At 39.5% G+C, this 25,820-nt stretch overlaps 3 protein-coding genes across 3 annotated transcripts; all 3 read right to left on the bottom strand.

Moving 5' to 3' along the window:
* Positions 1-2,975: 2,975 nt before the first annotated feature.
* On the bottom strand, positions 2,976-3,891 carry LOC102504115 (olfactory receptor 7A17). The gene is given in 3 exon segments (XM_032466357.1): positions 2,976-3,250; positions 3,536-3,839; positions 3,841-3,891. Coding segments are annotated over 3 exon segments (630 nt in total).
* A 5,939-nt stretch (positions 3,892-9,830) lies between these two features.
* On the bottom strand, positions 9,831-10,735 carry LOC102503860 (olfactory receptor 7A17). Its single transcript, XM_032466356.1, has 2 exons — positions 10,310-10,735; positions 9,831-10,024 (listed from the first exon to the last, which is right to left on the bottom strand). Exons 1-2 carry the CDS (start codon positions 10,662-10,664, stop codon positions 9,831-9,833), a joined length of 549 nt encoding a protein of 182 aa, XP_032322247.1. The 5' UTR covers positions 10,665-10,735.
* Positions 10,736-20,184: 9,449 nt separating this feature from the next.
* LOC102503614 (olfactory receptor 7A17) lies at positions 20,185-21,116 on the bottom strand. The gene has a single exon (XM_014563208.2). The coding sequence runs from the start codon at positions 21,106-21,108 to the stop codon at positions 20,185-20,187; it is 924 nt and encodes a 307-aa protein (XP_014418694.2). The 5' UTR covers positions 21,109-21,116.
* Positions 21,117-25,820: the final 4,704 nt, after the last annotated feature.

Here is a 25,820-nt window from a genome sequence, read left to right as displayed (position 1 = left end):
AAATACATTCCATCTTAAACATATAAAAAATGCCCTCACTTTACTGCTCATGCCTCCAAACCTAATACGCTAGTTTATAACTCCCATTAGCTATAAAACTCCTCAGCTACGTTTTAATTTTACTGGAAGCCCTTTATGCCTCTCATTCCTTCTTCATTCTCATCACACTGGACTTCCTTTCCCCTCACTTAGTTGAAACAATGACCTTTGTATTTCTGAGTTCAAAAGACACTTCTCTTTTTAACATGTTACGTAAATTAATTGTAGATCAACTAGTCTACCTAGCAAACAAACATGGCAGTCTCTCAGCTCTGGGCCAGGCTGGTTTGGCTCTTAGGTGGCCTTAGCTAAAAATTCTCAGGTTCCTTTCTCTCTGATCCTTTCCTCAAGTACTTACTGAGCTCTCAGAGAGCATCTCACCTGGATGGGGTCTCTGAGAGGAAACCTTCTGTGTGGAAGTCTGAATTCTCCCCTGGATGGTCGATGATGGAGACTGAAGCTCCGTTCCCACACAGGCCAGCAGGAGGGAGTGAATCATTGGTTCCCCAGCCAGACTAAGGACTCCAAAAGCAACAACAAAGTCTTGTCCAGCACCAGAAACGCACACACTGTGGGACCGTAGCAGAGGAGACAGTTATAGCTCCTTAGGTCTGCTTGTTAGGCACTTCTTCCATTGTTATGCTCACCACCGAGCCTGTGATTTCCCTGTGGGACACTGGTCTGTACACAGAAGAAATTATTGCTGTTGATTCTCTGTTCCCAAGAAACCACATTAGAAGTCAGGTCACGTCCTGTCTTTATTCCTCCTTCTCCATGAACTCACTAACCTTCTTTCACCTTATCCCAAACTTGAGTTAATAATGTTTTCTCCACATCTAAGACTGATACCTTGTACTGACTAGGTCCATCCCTTGGACCTCCAAAGTGTTGACTTGTTACAGAGAATACCTCCCAATATCTCTAAAAGATGAGTATTCTCTTCTTTATCAAGGGAGAGAGGTGTGTTTCTTTGCTATAAAACACTGGGTACTACAGGCATTGGCTTCAGGATGGTTTTGACAAAGCAGGTAAGGTTTCATGCTTTTAACTCAAATTAAGAGCTGTCACTTATTCCTTCAATTAAAATTTGATCACAAGATGTATTTAGATCTTTTTATGCACCATGGACTGAATTTAGACTCTTGTGTGAATTGTCTTATTTAATTTCTACAGGAGTCCATTCTATGTAGTCAGCACCATTATGAACCCCATTCTACATTTGCAAAAGTGGGGCTGAGAGGGTAAAGTGATTCTCCTGAACAGCTCCACAACTATACCATCCCATTTGATAATAAATATGTTATGTTAAAATATTTTATTTTATTTTTTTTCTGTATCACCTTGTTCTTTATAAATTTTATCTTAGAATGGCTGGTTATGCAGCCAGCTATCAAATGTAATAACCAAGTGAATAGAATCAAGGCCAAAGATTATAATCTGTTGCTTCTTATGTTTGACTGTGTTCTGACAGTGGAAAACAGCATTTTTGAAAAAAAAATTTATTTTATTGAGTTATAGTCAGTTTACAGTGTTGTGTCAATTTACAGTTTACAGCACAATTTTTCAGTTATACATGAACATACATATATTCACTGTCGCATACTTCTTCACCGTGAGCTACCACAAGATCTTGTATGTATTTCCCTGTGCTATACAGTATAATCTTGTTTATCTATTCTACATATGTCTGTCAGTATCTACAAATTTCGAACTCCCAGTCTGTCCCTTCCCACCCCTCTCCCCCCGGCAACAAGTTTGTATTCTATGTCTGTAAGCTGGAAAAGAGCATTTCTGATTTCTCTGTTACTCGAGTTTTTTTTCACATAACTATGTTAAAAAGTCTTCCCAGGAGAGCTTACAGGAACATGCATGTTTGTGTACAAATCCTGTTGATCCTGAATCATACAATTAGGCAGGAATTCAAGCTCTTTCATGAGTCAGTTTTATAAAATTTGAAGAAATTCCATTGTATAGGAGATACACAATGGATGATATTGTTTATTCAACTGCTCATTTTGTTCATGACAACAGTTAGAATGGATGAGATATTTTATTTAGAACAATGGAAAAAGTTTTATTTGTAAGCATCACTGAAAGTTTTCAACCAGGAACAGTAAGAGAATTCAATGAGAAATCATAAAACAGGCTAATCAATCTTTTACCTCAATAAATATTTGCCCTGATACATTGATACCTGTATTCCATATTATGATGAGTAGATGTAAAGCTTTAAAAGAAATGTCATGCAGAATAATAAAGTATAATTTAAAATTTACTCCATCATATTCAAGGTCGTCTTTGACTCTAAGGCCATATTCATTCAATCTATTAATCCAATTTGTGCTTCTGTGTAGACGACACTGACAGACATGCATTTGATAATCAGTTTTACCAGTGACTGTGGTAGGCAGTGTGGACACAGAGCCTGATAAGAGAACAGAATCCTAATTAGGAGAACACAACCCAATGGCCCATTTTGAAGCACACTAGTGTGTTACATTCTGTGTTACCAGGAGGACCAGTGAAGGAAGTGATGTAGAAAGGAATGACAGACCCCAAAAGTGGAAAACTGTGGTCTCAGATTTTCCTCTCCTATAAAATTATAAAAATGGCCCAACTGCCAAGTTTAGATTTTTCAATTGGAACAGTAACATTACTATTCTTTTAGTAAAAGTAAAGACATATTTCATGGGGTGATTTTGTCATTTGAGAAGAAATTATTCTTAAGCAATCCAAACAGTTACATGATAAATGGGAATTTCCGATTTTTTCATATTAAATGCTAGCAATAAATTAGGGGGGAAAAACAAGAAGAAAGGAAATGAACAGAAATTCTGTTGGATATCTGAGAGAGAAGAAAGCTTAATCAAGTAAGTAAATACATTGTATAGAGAATTTGAAGGAAAGTTCCAGGAAATAAATAAGAGGAGTAAGTTCTACTTCCACAATCTGGTTAAAGAATCACAACGCCTGACCTTGGGGCTTTGACACTTCCTCAGCCCCCGGAGAGCAGTCCCTTTTATAGCTGCCATCCCAAAGAATCTTTTCAGAGCCCTCTTTATGTCTTTGTTCCTCAGACTGTAGATGAAGGGGTTCAGCATGGGGGTGACCACGGTGTACATCACCGAGGCTGTTGCACTTGAGTGTGCGCTGTGGGTTCCAGCAGAGCTAAGGTACACTCCTAGGACTGTACAAAAAAATAAGGAGACAACTGAGAGGCGAGACGCACAGGTGGAAAATGCTTTGTACTTCCCCTGAGCTGATGAGATTCCACATATGGAGCAAACTATCTTAGAGTAAGAGTAAAGGATCCCAGAGAGGGGAACACCAGCCAGAAGCATAGCCATAAAATATATCACTACGTTATTGAGAAAGGTGTCAGAGCAGGCAAGTTGGACCATCTGATTGAGTTCACAGAAAAAGTGAGGGATTTCCACGTCTGTGCAGAAGGACAGTCGCAGCACCATTAAACTTTGTAACAAGGAATGCAAGACACTTGTGAGCCAGGACACCAAAAGCAAGAGTCCGCAGAGCCGGGGGTTCATGATGACCGTGTAGTGCAGGGGGTGGCAGATGGCCACAAACCGATCATAGGCCATCACTGCCAGGAGATAGATGTCTAACCCTGAAAAGATTATGAAAAAGCACATCTGGGTGATGCAGCCTGCATAGGTTATGGCTTTGCTCTGGGTCTGTATATTCACCAGCATCTTTGGGATGGTGGTGGAGGTGAAACAGATGTCTACCATGGACAGGTTGGAAAGGAAGAAGTACATGGGGGTGTGGAGGTGGGAGTCCTGAGATGACGGCCAAGATGATGAGCAGATTTCCAAACACGGTGACCAGGTACATGGAAAGGAAAAGCCCAAATATGAGGGGCTGCTGTTCTGGGTCCTGTGAAAATCCTAGAAGCAGAAATTCTGAAATCCATGTATCATTGCCTGGTTCCATGTGGTAGAGGTGACTGTCAGGGGAGAAGGAAATAAAATGATTAATATTCAGACAAACTTGCTTAACTCACATATTCAAAATGTTACAACACATACTTTGCAGTCAATAAATTAATTTTAATATTTGTTGTATGGATCTGGTTTTCTCTAGTGGATCCCCTGTGCTACTTCTGATACGAAATTTCTGTCCCAATCAGCTTAGTATAGTTCCTTCCTCTTAGTAAATGGTCATCGCTGGTGAAAAGATGAGTCTGATTTTTTTCCTACCTCTCCAGTGTCTATTTTTTCACCTCTTGGTCCCCAGTTCCACAGCCTTATTTCTGTTCCTGGTTGTCCCTTCCATCTATCACTGACTGGCACTCCTCTAGCCTTACACTCACACTGATCCAGAGAAATTTTCTATATTACAAATCTGATCATTGAACGAACTTCCTGAATTAAAATTCCCTCCCCTCCATGACTTCCTAATAGAGAACGAAGGCAAAATCCCTTAGCGTCAAGCATGAGGCTTGACTCTCTGTGACCCACCTGCTAGCTGCCCCCTCACACGGCCCTGACCTCACACACATGGTTCTCCAAACATTGAACTTGACTGCCAGCTTCAGTGCTCAGGGCCTTTAGACACCCGTTTCCCTCTGCTTGGAGTCTCACCCACAGGTCTATTTGGAAAATTTTACCCCTTTTTCATATTCAGATCTGTATCTCCTCTTTCTGACTGCCAGGACTCATCTCTTTCACGACACTTTCTTGTTTTTCTTAACATTTCCACAGAAAAAGGGCACTTCTTCATGCACTTAATTTAGACATAAGGGCTATCACTGTGCACTTTTTATTTAAGTCCATCTTTTTTTTCATTGTCAGACTGTGCATGCCTGGAAGCATGTAGCAATTTATACATACTCATCACACTCCTCCACCCGGATTTAGTTTACTTGTAAAGATAGCTAAATAAATGCATATTGCATGAAGGAATGAGAGAACGTTTTCAGAGAAATTGCCAATGAAGAAAGAAAGTACAGAACCATGGAAATACAGTTGTCCCTCTGTATCCATGGGGGGTTGGCTCCAGGCCTCCCTGTGGATACCAAAATCTGTGGATGCTTAGGTGTCTTATATAAAATGGTGTAGTATTTGCATTTAACCCACATACATCCTCCTATACACTTCAAGTCATCTCTACATGGCTTATAGTACCTAATGCAATATAAATGCTATGTAAATAGCTGCTGTTGCATGACAAATTCAAGTTTTGCTTCTTGGAACTTGCTGGAAGTTTTGGAATATTTTTGATCTGCAGCTGGGTGAACCCACGGACGCAGACCCTCAGGTTGAAGAGCCAACAGGCCTAATACTGGATATGCCGGAGGAATATTTTCCATATTCTGAGATTGGGACCCATTAGATTTTCAGAATATGGTTTGTAAGAATTGAATAGGGTAGAATCAATAGGGCACAACAGGAAAACTCAGGGCACATCATACATAGTAAGGGTAACGTACAAAATCGTTTCCTGGTTCTCTTGGTTCAGTTGTGCACATACGCGCGTATGTTCGTATTTCTGTGTGCAAGCCTGCTGGACGACAAAATAAAGGCATGGATTTGATACATAGTCAAAAAACATTTAGAATCCACTGCAGTAAAGGCAAGAACAATTTAAAAAGGGAGGTCCTGCTAATGAGGGAAAAGAACACGAATGAGGGGCCCGACAGAAGGGCCAGGCTGCAGGCAGAACAGGCAGCAGGAGTGCGGGTGCTCACCTGACCTCAGACTCACGGGACCACGCGCGGAGTGAGCCTTTATTGCGCCCCTTGCCTCATCACAGAATCCACCTTGTGTCCCTGGTCTAATGGCTGTTCCCGTAGCCATCCATGTTTGTCTGACCACAGGTGTTATACTGCGGTGCAATGGTGGCTGTGCCGGCCCTTTTCTCATTTTCCTTTGGGGAACTCTTTTCTGTGTTATTCTGTAGCTTTGGCTTTTGATTTCTTTTTTGACACATCCGATGGGTACACTTTAGACCTGGTTCTGTTCCTTGTCCCACATGCAATGGCCTCCCCAGACCATACGCCATAAAACCTACACAGGCTATGAAACTTCATATTATTACATAATTTGTCTCTGAAGACAGTATGTCACCTTCGTGCATTTATTTTATTGTACTCGGCCTTTTCCATTATGATTTAAGATCCCCAAAAGAGAGACCCCACATTTTCTTCATTTTTGTTATTTCAAAATATGGGCATTTATATAGGGAAAAAAGGTAGAGAAATGAGAATTCATTAAAAAATGATAAGGAAAATAAAAATAATCCCAGTGGAGTCAAATAATTGTACTAAATGACATTTAAAAAAAATTAAGACTGTTTAAGGAAATAAAACATATAAAATAAAATTTTAATCACATCAACACGGGTAACTAATTAAAGAGTAAAATGGCAAAGAGCTAAAAATGAAAAAATAAAAATTTACTTTTTGGAAAACCAAAGAAGCAGTATCTCAAGTTATACCTTCTACCTATATAAACATAAATGGATTCCAATGAAAAAGAGACCATAGTTAGTTAAACGCAAAAGAATGTCTCCCACAAGAGGGGATAAGATAATTGCTATTAAAAAAAAAACAAACCAGATCTATAATGGAAAAGAATCTGGAAAAGAATATACATGTATAACTGAGTCACTTTGCTATACACCTGAAACTAACACAATATAGTAAGTCAGTCAACTGTACTTCAATTTAAAAAAATCAGATCTAACCACAAAAGGCAAAAAGTTAGCAATAAGGAAACACAGATATGAAATAAGAACACAATACATATAAAAGGATATTACTACTAATAAGGGTGCAGATAAACTTCCCATGTTTAAAATGTAGTGGGAGAGGACCCAATATGACCAACGGATAGAACTGACCACACAAAATTAGGTCTCAGTGTATATGGACATTTACCATATGGTAAGGTTGCATTTCAACTTAGTTGGGGAAAAGGTTGGATTGTTAAATAAAACATGGCATAAATGGCCATCTATCTAGAAGAATATAAAATTGACAGACATCGTATGAAACAACAGAGGTATTATGTACAACCACCAAAAGTCCATTGAGAAACAATGATCTGTAGAAATCTTATGAAATGCCAAAAACTGTAGGAAAAAATGGGCAAATAGTATAAAAGCATATAATTAATAATAATAATTAATAATAACAACAATAATAGGCAAAGCCAAACAGTGCTCAAATATGCAAAGTTTGCTGAAACTGAGCAATAGTTTAAGAAAACAAGAACTATCTTTCACACCCATCAGCCTTGGAAAAAGACAAAGATTTGTCATACTGGTTGCAGCTGGAACTTTTAAACTGGTTCTGAAAGCTGTATTCCTTTTTTTGCTGCCAGAAACACAAAGTGTTACAAGATTGGAAAACAAACTGAAGATAGCTATAAATATTACAGATAATGATATTCTTTACCCCAGGGTTTCACAGTCTCAGCACTGATAATTTTCTGCTCCAGATCATTCTCTGTTGCATGCTCTTTCCTGTGCATTGAAGGAGGCTTACAGCATCCGTGGTCTCCATCCACCCCTCTCTAGTGTGACCACCAAAAATGCCCCTGGGCATTGCTCAATGTGTCCCCTGGGCGGGGAACTGCCCCTGACAGGAACCACAGTTTGAGTGTAGCAATCTCAACATATATTTCTAGCATTGACATAATAGCAATTTAATGATAAGGAATATGAAAGACAATCAAAAGTGTGACTAGCACAGACACACTGTTAAATTATGTAACCACTGAAATAAACACATTAATTAATTAATCAAGCAAACAAAGACAGCAATCTCTTGCCTTTAGGCTAAGCTGAATTGGCTTCCATTCTCTCTGATCTCATGCACAGTCAACTGGGTTGTTGGACTCACCTGGATGGGAATTCTGAGAGGAAGGTCTCTGTGGGGGAGTCTGAATTCTTCCCTAGATAGCTGATGTTGGAGACTAAAGCCCTTTCCCCTGACAAGACAGCAGGAAGGAATGAAGCTTAGTCCCCTAGACAAAGTTAGGACTCCGAACAAACAAAGAAAAAAAAACCATGCCTTTCCAACCCAAGTTTACACAGGCTGGAAGACTGCAGACACAGAGATATTCATAGCTTCCTATATCTGCTCATTAGGCACATTTATCTCTTGTTATTTCAACCGCTAAGCACAAAATTTCCCTGTGGGAAATTGTTCTAGAAGGAAGGAAATTTTTCCTAATGATTCTCTATCCACAAGGGACCAGGGTAGAAGTCAAATGAATCTAGTTTTATTATTTTTACTCCTTTTCCATGAAACTGCCTCCCTCTTATATCTCTAAATCACCTAGCACCTTAGCTCGGAGTTAGAGTTTACTCCAAGTCTAAGACTGAAGAATCTGTCTGGATTAGGTCTCTTGTATCTTCAAGCTTTGCTTTATGCTGGGGACACAGCCCCTGAATCTCCGGAAAGTCTCAATCCTCCTTTTCACAAGGAGGAGAACTGAGTTCTTTTGATAATAAACCTTGGGCACTAAATGCATTGTCTTCATGAGACTTTTGCCATAACAAATACTTACATCTCTAGATCACAGCTGTCATTCAGCCCCTCATTATAAAATGTTTGTTGGGAGAAGAGATATATTTACATATCTTTATGTACTAAAACCTGAGCTTGCTACCTTTAAGGGAGTGTTTGATTTAATATTTATAAACGTCTTATCCATGAGGAAGTACATTCGGGAACACCATTCTCAATTGTAGAAAGGGGCTTGGAGCCCAAAGTTGTTATCTGAGTGCGTGATGGGCCTTGATTGTAAATCTGTCAGGGTGCCTGTGTTTTCAAACTCCAGGTTTTCAACCAGAAAGGATTTTTTTCCCCTGGGATGTTTGGCAATGTCAAAGGGATACTGGTAAACATCTAAAATCCCTAGGAAAGCACCCTAAAATAACAACCCTGCCCCAAATGTCAACAGTAAAGGGCGGGAAAACTAATTCTAGACCAACTGTTCTGTAACTTCAGTGAACCTGCAAAGCAACAACAATCCTACTACAAGTGCAGAACCTGACTCAGCCGGTCCAGGTGAGCCCAGAGATTCTGCGTGTCTGACAAGCCCCTGGGTGATACGGATGCTGCAGGTCCTGGAGTGTGGACCACTCTTTGAGTAGCAAGGCTGTGACCCTGTGACAGTTGGTTGTAGACAGTTTTAGGTCTTCTGCACCAAAGACTGCCTTTTCGTGTAAGTTTGAAGGAATAGTGCATTCACTCATTCCAGAGGCAGTGGTAAACTCTGTGTTTGTTTCTTTTATGTAAGGGTCCTTGAATAACACAAAATGACACAAATGAAAAAAATCGTGGACTAAAGTAAAATCTATTCATATTTTCTTTTACCATGAAATTATATAAATAAGCTTAATTGATGAGTGTAGTTTTCTTCCCCCACATCAGTAATACAATTCATAATTATTCCTTTAGGAAAACTAGGGGGAAATTACTTGGCATGATATGTCATTTGAGAAGAAGTTATTCTTAAGAAATCCACGTTGACCAATGTAAGATATAGACATTTTCAAATGTTTCTGATTCAAGCTTGGGAAAAACTTTGGGAATGTACAAATATGGACAAAGAAACACTACCTATCAGACAGAACAGAAGCATAATAAAGTGAGTCACTTAAATCGTGTAGAAGAGTTGAATTCAGAGAAATGGGAATTCCAGTGAGGAAACAGGAGCAACTTCTACTTCAACAATCTGATCAAAGAAAAGCAATCTCTGGCTCTGAGGCTTTGCACCCTGCCATCATTGGTACTTCCTCAGTCCCAGGGAAATTGACCTTTATATAACTGGCACCCCAATGATTCTTTTCAGAGCCCTCTTTATGTCTTTGTTCCTCAGACTGTAGATGAAGGGGTTCAGCATGGGGGTGACCACGGTGTACATCACTGAGGCGGTTGCACTTGACTGTGAGCTGTGGGTTCCAGCAGAGCTAAGGTACACTCCTAACACTGTAGAGTAAAACAAGGAGACAACTGAGAGGTGAGACGCACAGGTGGAAAATGCTTTATACTTCCCCTGAGCTGATGAGATTCCACATATGGAGGAAACTATCTTAGAGTAAGAGTAAAGGATCCCAGAGAGGGAAGCACCGCCCAGCATCCCAGCTGCAAGATTCATCACCATGTCATTAAGAAAAGTGTCAGAACAAGCAAGCCGAACCACCTGATTGATTTCACAGAAAAAGTGGGGGATTTCCAGTTCAATACAGAAGGACAGCCACAACACCATTAAGCTTTGTAACAAGGAATTCAGGACACTCATCATCCAGGACACCAGAACCAGCAGTCCACAGAGCCGGGGGTTCATGAGGACTGTGTAGTGCAGGGGGCGGCGGATGGCCACGAAGCGGTCATAGGCCATTACAGCAAGAAGAAAGTTTTCCAGTGCAGCAAAGAGTAAGAAAAAGTAGATCTGTGTGATGCAGCCTTCATAGGTGATGACTTTGCTCTGGGTTTGGATGTTCCACAGCATCTTTGGGATGGTGGTGGAGGTGAAACAGATGTCTACAAAGGACAGGTTGGAGAGGAAGAAGTACATGGGGGTGTGGAGGTGGGAGTCTGAGATGACGGCCAAGATGATGAGCAGGTTTCCAAACACAGTGATCAGGTACATGGAGAGGAAAAGCCCCAGTATGAGGGGCTGTAGTTCTGGGTCCTGTGAAATTCCCAGAAGAAGAAATTCTGAAATCCGTGTATCATTTCCTGGTTCCATGTGGTGGAGGTGACTACCAGGTAACAAAAAGTAGTATGACAACGTTTCCCAAAAATTGGCATTACAAACATAATTCAAAAGTCTACAATTTATATTCTTCAACCAAACAACTGATATTTATAAATTTTGTATGGAACTTTCGCCTTCAAGAGATCCCTGTGCCATCTCTGAATTGGAATTCCTGTCCCACGTTCAACCTTTTGTCCAAGTGGTCATGCATTCTACACTTTTAACGAGAAGTTATGTCACAAATTTGAAGAATATAAATTGGGATCTGAACAACCTCTAGGCAAAGAGTATACTGTGCTGAGAGACAATTGTTACTATAGTTCAATGATGGAGAAAGGATAATAGGAAAAAAATCATACAAATTATCAGATGGTAACAGGTGCTATGAAGAAAAGAAATCGGAAATAAGAGGACAGTTAATGGGGGCGTTATTTTTAACTTGGTCATTAGGTAGACTGGCTAACATTTGAATAGAGACCTCATGGAAGAGAGGGTGGGACACATCAGGTTATCTGGGGGAAGTGTGTGCTGAACAGAGGGAACAGCCAAGGCAAGGACCCTGAGAAGGTCTTCGTTTCAGAAAATCAAGGCTCAAAAGTAAGCCAGTGTGTCCAGGCGAATGTGCAAGAGGGACAGTGATGCTAGCTGGTGTCAGAGAATTTGGAGGAGCAAAGTGTCCTCCCTGCTAAAGCTAAACTTCAAGTCACAGGGAGTCAATAGTCTACATGTTGTTCCTTGCACTTTACTAGTTTTGTGTGCACGAAATCCTATGATTAGAAATGGGCCACCTCCATGGTTTTATACGTTGGTTAATATTCTGGCACCTGTATTTTAAGGTTCTCATATTGGAGAATATGGGCTCACGTATCTCCTTCCTGCCTTGAGAACTGCTCATGCTCCTCAGCGCGCGCGCACGCACACACACACACACACACACACACTATGAAACCCTGGGGCCATGCTACTACCAGGCTGTTCTCACCCTCAGTCACAATAATTAGGAAAACAATGCTATTACAAGGCAAGCTATCAACATTAGATTATCTTTCCCCTAAAAATGTAGAAATAGTACCTAAATTCTAGTTGTTAAGTCTCTCCTGGACATGTAAACACGGGGCTCCTTTTTAATATGACCATTTAATATCCAGTATTTAAAGAAAAACAAAGGATCAGTTGAAAAAAAAATAGAGAGAAGGGGGAAAGGATACGTAGGGGGAAAAGATTTAATAACTCTGGGAGTCCCTAGAGTTTGTGATGAAGATCAATCTTCCTTGGTTCTGGCTGCATTCCAACCCCAGTGATAGCCCCATGATTCCCAGAATAGCAAAGCAGCAAAAAAGCATTTTATCCAAAAGAGAAAAGAACGATACATTTACGTTGTTTAATTCCATATTCTCCCTTGCTTGACTGTGAGTGCCTTGAAGCAGGTGTCAATACATACCCCCCAACCCTCAGACTTAGTTTAGTTGGGAACAGTAGCTGAATGAACGTATATTGCATAAAGGAATGAAAAAAATGTGTTCTCACAGAAATTGCTGCTGGTGAGAGAACAAAAAGCAGGGAAACGCTAACATAGGTATGGAAGACATGCTGGAGGAATGTTTTCCATATTCTGAGATTCAGATTTATTAGAGGGTCAAACTATGGTTTCAAGAATAAAATAGAACAGAATAAATTAAACACAAAGGAAAATATAAGAGTGTATTGAACATATAAGGGTTTTTTTTTTGGTTCTCTTCATTCAGCTGTGTGTGTGTATCCGTGTGTATGTGTGTGTAGTGTGTGCGTGTGTGTATGTGTGAGTGCACATGCATGCATTTGGATTTCTTGCTTGCTTGATCACACATAAAGGGCATATTTTACGCTCGGACACATTCTAAAAAGTTTCTTATCCACTGTAGTAAATGCAAGAATACCTTTTATAAAGGCTCATTCCAGCTAAGGGTGAAGCAATATATATTGAGTTCAACAGAAGAGGCAGGTTGCAGAGAGAACAGCCAGCAGCGTGGATGCTGAAGTGGCCTCAGACTCAGGGGACCACACGCAGACAGCACGTCCCCTCCTCCACTTGCCTCTTTACAGTATCCACATCAGCCCCCTGATGGAATTTTTATTCCATATTTATTCCTATGTATTTAACTTCAATTGTTTTCATATGGTCCAGTACTGGATGCGATGTTCCTTCTGTCACTTTCCTTATGCAGCATCTTTCTTTGTTACTCTTGGGCTTTGAGCTTTGCTCTTTGTTTGTCAATCCACTAGGCACTTTGTGTGTGTGTGTGTGTGTGTAAGCTGCATTTTATTTGAAAATCCACCCATCTTTGCTAACGTACATTTTAATATTGTAAAGAAAAATAGAAACTGCTTCTGTTTCTGATTCTTGTCCCATGTGCGAAGGCCTCCCCACAATACACTCCATAAATTAATAAACACCCCACAAAAACCTACCCCTTTCTCATCTGATTTATACCTGAGGACATTTTGTGATACTTGCATTTATTTTATTCTTCTTCTCTCCATGAAAATGTGAGATTTAAATGGCAGGGACCTTACCTGCTTTGTTTCTTCTGTGTTTTCATAATGGTTTGTTTTCGTACAGAAACAATATTTTTTTCAGAAAATGGAATTTATAAAATAAAAAGAATAACAAGGAAAATAAAGCTAGATTAAATATAGTGAATTCAAAGCAACTTTATTAAACAGAACAGAATAAAACAATAAGATGAACTTGAAAGAAAAACATAAAATAACCATAGTCACATTAACACAGGCTTTAAATATAAAAGAAATGGGTAAAAACTTAAAAATTGGAAAATGTAATTTAAAACATAGTACAGGAAGTGGTATCAAAAATTATAATTTTAATCTATACAAGGACAAATGCATTCAAACATGCTTATGAAAAATATATAAGTAAACTTTAGTTGAATTCAAAAGCATGTATTCCACAAGATGGCAGCAAATTATTGTTTTTTTAAAATAGATCTAATCATGGCTAACAGGCATGTGAAAAGATGCTCAGCATCACTAATTATTAGGGAAATGCAAACCCAAACTACAATGAGGTATCACCTCACACTGCTCAGAATGGCCATCATTAAAAAGGCTACAAATAATAAATACTGGAGAGGGTGTGGAGAAAAAGGACCCCTCCTACATTGTTGGTGGGAATGGAAATGGATGCAGCCACTATGGAAAACAGTGTGGAAGATCCTTGTAAAAACCAAGTGTTACCATATGATCTAGCAATTCCACTCCTGGGCATATATCTGGAAAAGATATATGCTAATTCAAAAAGTTACACGCACCCCAATGTTCACAGCATCACTATTTATAATAGCCAAGACCTGTAAGCAAACTAAATGTCCATTGATAGATGAATAAAGGAAATGTGATATATGTATATAATGGAATATTACTCTACCATCAAAAAGAATGAAATAATGCCATTTGCAGAATCGTGGATGGACCTAGAAATTACCATACTAAGTAGAGTAAGTCAGAGGGAGAAAGGCAAATATTACATGATAATACTTATATGTGGAGTCAAAAAGTAGTACAAATGAACTTATTTACAAAACAGAAACAGACTCACAGACATATAAACAAACTATGGTTAACAAAGGGGAAATGTAGGGGAGGGATAAATTAGGAACATGGATTAACAGACGCACACTGCTATATATAAAATAAGTAAACAAGAAGGATTAGCTGTATAGCACAGGGAGCTATATTCAATATCTTGTAATAAACTATAATGGAAAATAATAGAAAAAAGGTTTAAAAAGATTAAAAAAGAATATGTATATATAAAGCCGAATCACTTTGCTGTACACTTGACTCAAACATAATATTGTAAATTAACTATACTTCATTAAAAAATAAAATAGATCTAATCACAAAGGGCAAAAGGTGGCAGTAAGAAAAAACATGTGAAATACAATGGCAATGCATATAAAAGGTGGTTTATTACTGCTAAGGATGCAGAAGAAGTTTTTAATGTTTGAAAAGCAATGGGAGGGAGAATAAAATGTGGCCAACAGACAGATTTGACCACTCAAAATGTATAAACTCTCACTCAACCTAACAGAGACGGTATACATGCATAAAATATTTAAATAATGAATAGCAAACTTCTTTTAAAAGTTGTAATTCTTTGTTTGAAAGAATGCAATAAGAAACACGAATAAAGAGAGACCGGAATAGGGAATTTGGACTAGAGGAAGTGGTTGCAGCTTAGAGTAGTTTTGGGTGAAACGGTGGCACAGAAGTGGTGCCTGGCACACCTATGTGGGAGAGGGGAAGAGTGGGGAGAGAGAAGCTGCGTGTGTCTGTATTTTCAGCATAGAAGACTTGTCACAGTATTACAAATGCATCTCATTCTCCCCTTCTCTCACGTGTTGGAGTGTAGTTCCTAACCTTTGCTCTCTGAGCTGAACATGAAATAATTGTAAAGGAAATGATACAAAAAAGAAAGTTTAAAAATGCAGAAGCTAGTACATAAAGCAAAGAACATGCATAGACAGTTTGCAATAGCTGACAAGATAAAAAATATATTCAGTCTCCTAGGTAATAAAATAATTGCAAAGTAAAGCCCTTTACTTTCTGCCTGTTGGCATATTAAATGCATTTTTTTCGAGTGAATAATCAGTGTGAGAGATTCTGTGAAACGTGTAGAAACTCACAAACTGTAGTCACAATTGAGTAGCTACCTCCACTGATCTGGATCTTTGTAATGAATACAGAACATGCTCAAATATACCTCACCTTAAAAGTTAAAAATAAATAAGTAAAATGTCCTCACGTCACTGCAAGTCCTTCCTCATCTCATAGTCTGTTACCCTACTCCCCCAAACTGCAAAGCTCCTTGGAAACGTTCAAATTTTACTGACACCACTAAGTCTCTCTTTTCTTCTTGAATCTCCTCCAACTGTATTTTTGTTCCCATCACTTAGTTGTCAACAATAATCGTTGTATTGCTGAACCCGATAGACACTTCTCTTTCTAACATATGGAATAAGTTGATTGTAAATTATTAGCCAATCAAGCAAACAAACATGAGGCTCTGGTCCAGCTGTTTAGGTCTTCGGGTGGCCTCAGCTAAATGTTCTTGGGTTTCATCCTCTCTGACGTTCTCCTGCAGTGTCTATTGGGCTCTTGCACTCACCGAGATGGGAAGTCTGAGAGGAAGGCCTTTGTGTGGAAGCCCAGGCTCCTCCCTGGATGGTTGATGATGGAGATTGAAGCTCTGTCCGCAGACAAGGGAGAAGGAGGAAATGAAGCACGGGTCCCTGAGCCAGACTTAGGAGTCCAAATAAAAAACGGTTCCCCTTCCACTCAAGGTTGAACTGCTCAGGAACTGCAGCAGTGGAGATATTTACAGCTCCATATATTGGCTGTATCTACTCACTACATGTGCTCATTAACACATTTTCCAAGATTACTACAACCCCTGAATACACCATTTCCCCAGGGGAACTTGTCTGGACAGAATGGAAATTTTCCAGCTGATATGCTGGAGAGATGAAGTTTGTTCATCTCTTTGTTCATTTCATCTCTTTGTTCCTAAGAGACCAGGCTAGAAGTCATGTGTATCCAATTCTTATTACTACTCCATGAACTGTCCTGGCTTCCAGAGGTCTAATATTGAAACTTTTTATAGCCTTGAGTCAAAGATTTCTCCAAATCTAATCCTGAGGAAGCAAAGCCATCTTGACTAGGTCCCTTGGCTGCTGAAGGCACTGACTTGTGATGAAAATACAGCTTCTGATACCTCCAGAAAATTACTATTTCTCCTTCAATAAGGGAGTAATCTGTGGTGGTTTTTTTTTGTTGTTGTTGTTGTTGTTTTTGCTATAAAACCATGGGTAAAATAATTCTTGGTTCCATAATGCTTTTGAACATCAATTAAAATTTTCATTCTTTTAATACAAGTGAAGAGCTGGTATTTAGTCCTTTATTTATTAAACATTTGGTAATTATAAGAGATACATTTAGATCTTTTAACACACCTTGGGTTGAACTTAGAATTTTTATATGTATTGTCTCATTCATTTTTTCCAAAATTTTGTCCTATGTGGACTGTACAAATATTAGCCTCATTCTAAATTTGCAGAATTGTGGTTCAGAAGGGTTAGGTGATTGGCCCAAAATATGAACTGAGTAAGGGGTGTGTTTCATATAGTACAAAGGATATTTTTAGTTCTCACGGTCTAAGCTAGTGTTTCTCAATCAGAGATGATTTTGCCTCCAGAGAACACTTAGCAATGTCTGGAGAAATTTTTGACTGTCGTATCTGGGCAAGTGCTACTGGTATTCCCCAGTTGAGGTCAGGATGCAATTCAGCAAACTACAAAGCCCAGGACAGCCCCCACCACAAGGAATTATTCAGCACAAATGTCAGTAGTGGTGAGGTTGAGAAACACTATCCTAAACAAGCACTTCTCCCAACATCAAGGTGTGTTTAAATCACTAGGGGATCTTGTTTAAATAGTTTCTGATTTGGCAGGACTAGGGTGACCTAGAGATTCTGGGTTTGTAAGAAACTCTCATATGTTGTTGATGTTGCAGGTCCTGTTCTGTGGACCACACTGTGTCAAGACTGTACCCAGTGTTAGAGTCAGATATGGATGTTTTTAAGTCTTATCCATTAAGAATCTTCCTTCCCATCTCAGGTCTGATGTAAGGTGGTCAAATGTTGGACCCAGTCATTCAGTTTCTGCATTCACAAGGTTACAAGTGCGTCTTAAGAGTATTTCCCTCTTGATAGGAAATAAAACTTTTTTTTCCTTTGTTTCCACATCTACCACTGGGGAAATACCATGTAGGAAGCTGGTGTGAGAAATAGATCATATTTAGAGTCCATAGGAAGTTACTTTGCAGTGATAGATGCTCACTCCATAGCAGTTATTACAACTATGTGTGAGTTCCACATTTACTAAGCTCATTGGGACTCCAGAGAATCTCTCGGAATAGGAAGTGAGCCCGGGATTACCTGATCCTGGGAGACAGTGAGATTTGATATTGAAGATCTCCTCCCAGGACCCCACCCAGGGGAGCAGAGCGCTTGAGGGGCCACAATTCTGTGTTCTAATCTATGAAGGGACGTAAACTCTGACCCCTTATGGTGGCTCTCTATCACTTGAGTAAGAATTTTTAGACTCTTTTGAGCTATTTTTACTGTGTTTCTGTGATTACTCTGGAATGTGTAGAATTGCTGTTTCTCAGTGAATCATAGTTTCTTTCAATTCTTATCTTCCTCTGTTTCTAGTCTATAACATATAATTCATAAACGTTTGATGTCAACAAAAGTATGAAACGCTTGTGTGTTTGTTTCTGCCCCAAATAGAATTTATTTTTCACAATTCTTGTTCTGTCCCTCCTTCTCTTAGGAGGACTGTACATCCTCGGCCATTGCTTTGAGTCTTGACTGTGCCTCAAGTGGGAGGAGTCATGACCTCACTGCTTGGCTTTGAACTTGAACATGTGACAAGCTTTGGTGGCTAGAATGTGGGCAGACTTGACAAGCTCAATGCCTAAGAAGAAGCTGTAAGAGGCTTTGTGAGATTCTACCCTTTCTCTTACTTTTCCCCTCTCTTATGAGCATGGGCACCTCTCACATATGAGCTGTTCTATTGGCGTGGCTCCCAGATGAAGACGTGCATGTGGTCTAGCACAGTTGGGACAGAGCCATAGACACCTTGCAGCATGTGTCTAATGTGATCATAAATAACTTTCATTATTTTAAGACACTGTGACTTGGGGAGTTACTTGTTACCACAGCAAAGCTGACTACTACATCCCTTTACATGATATTTAATAAAAGTTAATATTTATCTACCAGCTAAATGGACACTGCAGGATACTGATTTGTTCAAGTATGTATTCCCAGGAGATACGCATGTGGGATAAAATCTCCAAAATAGAAATTAAAGCCTGAGACTTTAAAAATATTTTAAAATATAAATATGGGTACTCTCACCTATGTTCCACTGATTTGATTACTAATTTATAGAATTATAATAAAAGAATTATGTGCATACCTTGTTCTCTGAACTCATATTGTTCCTGAGTTGCTTTCCAAAATTCAGAAATCAAATCGATTTGGATCCTGAGGAGTTACTTGTACTATACCTTCTATTAGACATTAAAAAATCCTCATTCACATTTTCTCTTTCTCTCCCCCAAAAAACGTTAGAGAGAGTTGTAAATTTCAGGTTCCCAGCCTGGAATGTAAAAATCTGGAATGTACTTCCATTCCACCAGCACAGGAAAAGATGAGTACTCTACAAAATGATATATTTTCTCAAATCCATTGGAGAGCTGAGGTCACAGATCAACCTATTATTCTGAAATATAAGGAAAGTCAGTAGCATCCAATAAGAGACAAGGCTGTGGGGCAGAGCTTGCCTGGGGGAAGATCAGGGGAAGAAGGTAGTGCTGACATTTGTCAGGCAAAGTTTTGGGTAAAAATCTTAAATAATATCTAAAAGTCAAGTGTGGATTGGCTACTATGAGAACATAGAACTGATATTGTTAGGTCTACTATTATTTCTCTGTAACTCTCAGATAACCATGCAGGTGAATAGAGAGGGTTGCACTGACCACTAAAATCCCTCAGGTAAAGAGACCCAGGATCTGGCAGTTGGAAATTGGACTGGAAACGGTCAGAAATGATAGGAATCAAGGTGATATGGATGGGACACAAGCAGTATTTAATATAGTTGCCTAAGTTGTCAATGCAGTTTTTATTCATATGAGTAATACAGCTCATGACTCTTCTTTCAGTAAACAAAGGGAAAACAATTAGGGTAATATACGTCACTTGAAAATAAATTATTCTTGAGAAAGGCATGTAGTCCTATGGAAAAAAAGGGAATTATCCAAATTTATCTTATATGATCTTTGGAAAAACTTTGTGAAAATAGGGGGGAATAATAAGATAACTGTCTATATATGACAGAAGAAAAGCCTAATGAAGTGAGTTACCTAAATTGCATAGAGAAGTTGCCAAGTAGAGTTTATTCCATATGAGTAATACAACTTATGACTAATTTTTTAGCAAGATAAAAGAAAAACTTGGAATGATATGTGTCATTTGAGATGATACTATTCTTAAGAAATCCACAGAGACCCAAGAAATAAAAGAGAATTTGCAAATATTTCTCATATAAGTTTGGGAGGAAATGTGTGAAAGCAAGAAAATGGCACAGATGGAAAAAACTGTATATATTAGAGCAGAAATCTTAGTAAGTCGTGTAGAGAGAAGTTGAAGTCAAAGAAATAGAAATTTCAGTAAATCATAGAAAGAGCAAATTTTACACCCAAAATATATTCAAAGAATAACTTCTGTCTCCATTTATTTGAGCCCTGCAATCATGAGCACAACTTTGCCCCAGAAGAGTTGGCCCTTTTAAAGCCCAATGAATCTTTTCAGAGCCCCCTTTATGTCTTTATTCCGTAGACTGTAGATGAAGGGATTCAGCATGGGTGTGACCACATTGTACATCACTGAGGCTGTTACACCTGAATATGAGCTGTGAGAATCAGCAGGGCTAAGGTACACTCCTAGGGCTGTACAGTAAAATAAAGCAACCGCGGAGAGGTGAGACGCACAGGTGGAAAATGCTTTATACTTCCCCTGAGCTGATGAGATTCTTCGTATGGAGGAAACTATCTTAGAGTAAGAGTAAAGTATTCCAGCAAATGGACCACCACCCAGCAGCCCAGATACAACATACACAGTCACATAATTAAGGAAAGTGTCAGAACAGGAACCCCGGACCACCAGATTGAGTTCACAGGAAAAGTGGGGGATCTCCAGGACTCTACAGAAGGACAGCCGCAACATCATTAAGCTATGTACCAAAGAATTCAGGGCACTCATCGTCCAGGACATCAGAACCAGCAGTCCACAGAGCCGGGGGTTCATGAGGACTGTGTAGTGCAGGGGGCGGCAGATGGCCACGAAGCGGTCAAAGGCCATTACTGTCAGAAGGAAGTCATCCAGTCCTGCAAAGAGTACTAAAAAGTATATCTGGCTGATGCAGCCTTCATATGTTATAAACTTGCTCTGGGTCTGGATGTTCCACAGCATCTTTGGGATGGTGGTGGAGGTGAAACAGATGTCTACAAAGGACAGGTTGGAGAGGAAGAAGTACATGGGGGTGTGGAGGTGGGAGTCAGAGCTGATGGCCAGGAAGATGAGCAGGTTTCCAAACACAGTGATCAGGTACGTGGAGAGGAAAAGCCCAAATATGAGGGGCTGCAATGCTGGCTCCTCTGAAAATCCCAGAAGAATAAATTGTGAAATCCCTGTACCATTGCTTCGTACCATGTGGTGGTGATCACTACCAGGAAAGAAAAAAATAAACTGATTAATTTCTACACTGTGGGCATTCACCTAGTGAAAGGCTGTGAATTATATTTTTCAGTCATAAGGAATCTTCTGTGATGTCCGTGACTATAAATTCCTGTCTGACACTCAGCCTTTCCCCCAAGAGGTCATGTATTACACAGTTTTAAAGCAAAATTCTTTCATGCATTTTGAGAATTTATGTTGAGTACTGACCACCTTCTACAGTAAAAGTGTGGGATGCTGACAACAAAACTCTCTGCAATCCAATGATGAAGAAAGAATATAAATTAGCAAATAAAAAACATATACCAGGTCTTAAGGTGACAGGTGCTATGAAAATACAAGCAGGTACGAAATAGAGCTACTGGAGCCTTTATATTTTACTGGGGGTTCAGGAAGACCTGAAAACAAGGAGAAATTTGAACAGAGATCTGACAGAAGACAAAGTGGGAGACACTAGGTTATCTAGGGGACAAGTGTGCCCTGTTGGGGGAAGACTCAGTGCAAAGGTCCTGAGGAGGGAACTTGTTTCAAATATTCAAGACTCAAAAGGAAACCAACGTGTCCATGGGAACGAGCAAGAGGGAGAGTGAGGAGAGACGGTGTCAGAGAGGGTTGAAGAGCAAGGTGGCCTCCCTGCTGCAGCTGAACCTTCAAGACACAGGGAGTCCCTCACTCACGTGTCGTTCTTTTCACATTTTTTATTTTGTTTTAAATGATTCCTGTGAATAGAAATGGGCCCCATCTTTATTTCCTTGTGTTGGTTAACATCATGGTGTCTGCCTTTTAAGGGTCACATTTTGGAGTATATAAACTTAGTACCACTGCCCAGAGAACTGCTTATTCCCCACAGCACACACACACACACACACACACACACACGTACACACGTACACACACACACGCACGTACACACGCACGTACGTACACACACACACACGTACACACACACATACACACACGCGTACACACACATACACACACACGTACACACACACATACACACACACATACACACACACACACACACGCACAGCACATTATGACTTACAGGGATTGTTACTCCCTGGCTCTTCTCACTTCCAGCCACAATCATTAGGAAAGAAATGATACCAGGCAAGTTGCCAACATCAAATTATTTTTATCCTAGAGAATGTAGAAACCCAAATTCAAGTTGGTAAGCCTCCTGTGAAGCTTCATTTTAATATGACCATTTTGTGCCCTGTATTAAAAAATAAACTGTCAAAAAAATTAGTGAGACAAGAAAGAAAAAGACATGTGGAGGAAAACAAGGTCCAGCTGTGGGTCACATCTCTTGGTGGCTGCCTAGTTACCGTGCACAGGACTTGGAGTATGTCTACATCATTTCTGCAGGCGCTTCACCCTCTAGAAGTCTGATGGCCTGGGTGGTATACACATGCCCCCCCCCCATGCTGGCCCCCCTTCATCTACAAAACAAGATCGAATAAGCTCAGGTGGTACCTGAGAAAATGTGATGAGGAGAAAGCTTCCCTGGTTCTGGCTGGAGTCCAACCTCAGTTGTATCTCCTTGACGCCCAGAATACCTAATACAGCCGCCTAAAACAATTTATCGAAGGAGAAAGGAGCCATTTCTTTACAAAGTCAAGACACTTACTGGTTGAACATGGCACCAGAAAAACTAACAATTATTGTTAGAAAATTGTTAGAAATTGTTAGACATCATTATGTTAGAAAAAGTAACAACAGAAAATACACAATGTATAAAAACAGATGAGACTTTAAACATAAATGGTAAAAGACTTTTGTAAATGATCTTAAATACAAAAATACTTTTGAATCAGAAAACCAATTTTTGAATCTCAAATCTACCATATATTAGCTGTTTGAATTTAGTGAGACTACAGATCCATCGTAAATGTTAATATCCGTACTCAAATAGTGGGGTTAGTGATAGCCATCTTCCTAGGTTGGTAGACAAATTTAGTCAATATATATAAAAAACTTAGCATAGTGTTTTCATGTTACTAAGTGAATGATTGTCACTGGTGATGAGATTTGGCTGATTCTTTTTTCTTCTACCTGGAAAATGTCTCCATTGCTTCCCTGCCTCTTGGGTAATGAAGAGTTACAAAATAAAGCTCCTTAGCATATCCATTTTGCATATTAAATACAGTTTTTTCATATGAATACCCAAGGTGAGAGAAGATACTGTGAAATGTATGTCTCAAGAACACTTGCACGTTAGTATCTACCTCCATGAGTCTGGGTCTTTCTGATAGATACAGAACATGCTTAAATACATCCCTTCCTAAAAAGTTGGGGGAAAAAATGCCTTTAGTTCACTGCACATGCCTCCAAGTCCAGTACTCTATTTTCTTACTCCCCTTAACTGCAGAACTTCTCTAATAGGTTCTAATTTTACCGGAAACACTTTATGCTTCCAATTCCTTTCTCATTTTCATTCAACTGGGCTTCCATTCCCATCACTTAATTGTCAGCAACGACCCTGGCATTGCAGAGTCCAACAGACACTTCTCTTTTTAACATATTAAACAAATGAACTGTATGTTAATTAGTAACCTTGGCCAACAAATATGGCAAATATCTTGGGTCTGGGGCAGATTGATTAGGCTCAGAGGTGACTTCAGATAAGAGTTTGCCACTTCCATTCTCTCTCAACCTTTTCTGAAGTACCTGTTGAACTCTCAGACTCACCTGGATGGGGTCTATGAGTGGGAAATCTCTGTGCAGATATCTGAGTTCCTCTGTGGGTGGTTGATGATGTAGACTGAAGCTCTGTTCCCAGGTAGGTCAGAAGGAAGGAGTGAAGCACTGGTCCCTCAGTCAGATTTAGGACCCCAAAACACAACAACCAGGTCCTGTCCAGCCCAAGATAGTCCAGCCTGAGAGACTGCAGCAGGGGAGATATTTACCACTTTCCATGTCTGCTCATTAGGCAAAATTTCCATTGCTACTCTCACCCCTGAGTGCATCACTTCCCTGTGGGACACTGGAAACAAAGACAATTTTCCCTGCTTTATTCTGTTCCCAGGAGACCAGGTTAGAAGTCAGGAGAATCCAGTTTCTATTACTTCTTCTAATGAACTCGCCTGCCTTTCACAAGTCTTGCACTTTATCCTGACCTTGAGTTAATATTTTCTCCTATCTGCAACTGAGGAACCTGTCTTGATTAGGTTCCATGGTCTTCCAAATTATTGTCTTTCTCCAGGGAGTATAGCTCCTGATACCCCATAACATTGGTGAACCTACTTGAACAAGAGAGAGAAGGTGTGTTTGTTTGCTACAAAACTGTATATACATATTCCTTGGCTTCTTGTGACTTTTGATAAATCACTTAAGAGATTCATGCTTGTAACTCTAATTTAGAGCTGTCATTTATTCATTCTCTTTTTTAAAAAGCTTAATTATAAGATAAATCTAGATCTTTTTATGCACCATGAACTGAGATTAGAATTTATTCGGATTGTCTTATTTTATTTTTTATAAAAATCCATTCTGCATGGTCAGTACTACTATGAATCTCACTTTACATTTGCAGAATCAGGGCTCAGAAGGGTTAAGTGATCTGCCACAAGTTTTGAACTGAGAAAGGGACTGGCTTTGATGGGAACTCCTTCAAGTTTTCCAGTTCTCATGCTCTAGGCCAGTGAGTCTCAAATGGGATGATCTGCCTTCAGAGAATATTGACACTGTCTAGAGAAACTTTTGGTTGTCACAACTGGGTAGGTGTTACTGCCACCCAGCAAATTGAGCCAGGGATGTCAGTCAACATCCTGCCATGCGCAGGGTGGTCCCCACCACAAAGAATTACCCAGAACAATTGTCAACAGTGAGGAGATGACAACCAAATCATGACATCTCCAACGTCAATAGGAGATTCATAGGAATCACTTGGGAATCTTGTTCGGAGGCAGATTCTGCCATGACAGATCTAACGTGGGCCCAGAGATTCTGCATTGATAACGAGCTCCCAGTTAATACTGATTCTGCAGGTTGGTCTGTGAGCCATTCTTTGAGTACCACTGCTATGGTCCAGTATTAGAGTCAGGTGCAAGTATTTTGAAGCCTTCTCCACCAAGCATCCTCCTGCCATGTCAAGTCTGATGTTAGGTGGTAGAATGTGGGACTCAGTAGTTCAATTTCTGCATGCTCTAATTTACACGTGCCTCTTGAGTGTTTTCCTCATGACAGAAAATAAAACTTTTAGGCGTTTGGTTCTTCATATGTAGGTTTTTGGTTCTTTCTCTATAAACTTGGGATACAAATTCCACTCATCTTATGGAGTTGACTTTTGTTGTGTAGCTGCTATTGTATTATATGTCATGTATTATGTTAATGCATTGCAAATAGACTTTTAGGATTTCAAAATGTAGCACCGTGCCTTTCCTGGAGGTAAATGTGGTTGATGATTCAATTTCATCTCTGATGATTTGTCCACAATACTTTTAAATTAATCAAGTGTGTAGACAATATCATGATATTCTCATAACTTATGGATATACATAGAGGCATCATTTTTATTAAGATAATAATATTTATTTTTATTTTAAAACTATTACAAAGGTATTTAAAGGAAAAGTACAAAAATAATTTAAAAGATATGTCACAATAGTAATTAAGAGTACATATACACACATTACTATATATAAAATAGATAAACAACAAGGACCTACTATGTAGCACAGGGA

This window comes from Camelus ferus, chromosome 22 (genome assembly GCF_009834535.1).
Source record: "Camelus ferus isolate YT-003-E chromosome 22, BCGSAC_Cfer_1.0, whole genome shotgun sequence".
Taxonomy (NCBI): Eukaryota; Metazoa; Chordata; class Mammalia; order Artiodactyla; family Camelidae; genus Camelus; species Camelus ferus.
This window is presented reverse-complemented; position numbering and strand designations above follow the sequence as displayed.

Bases quoted from the DNA above. Each gene is read 5' to 3' on its own strand.
- LOC102503614 (XM_014563208.2), bottom strand. From the start codon at position 21,108: ATGGTACGAAGCAATGGTACAGGGATTTCACAATTTATTCTTCTGGGA.
- LOC102503860 (XM_032466356.1), bottom strand. From the start codon at position 10,664: ATGTACCTGATCACTGTGTTTGGAAACCTGCTCATCATCTTGGCCGTC. The intron at 10,025-10,309 runs GTGTCCTGAATT...CTCACCTCTCAG, and splicing joins TCTGGTGTCCTGGATGATGA to TTGTCTCCTTGTTTTACTCT.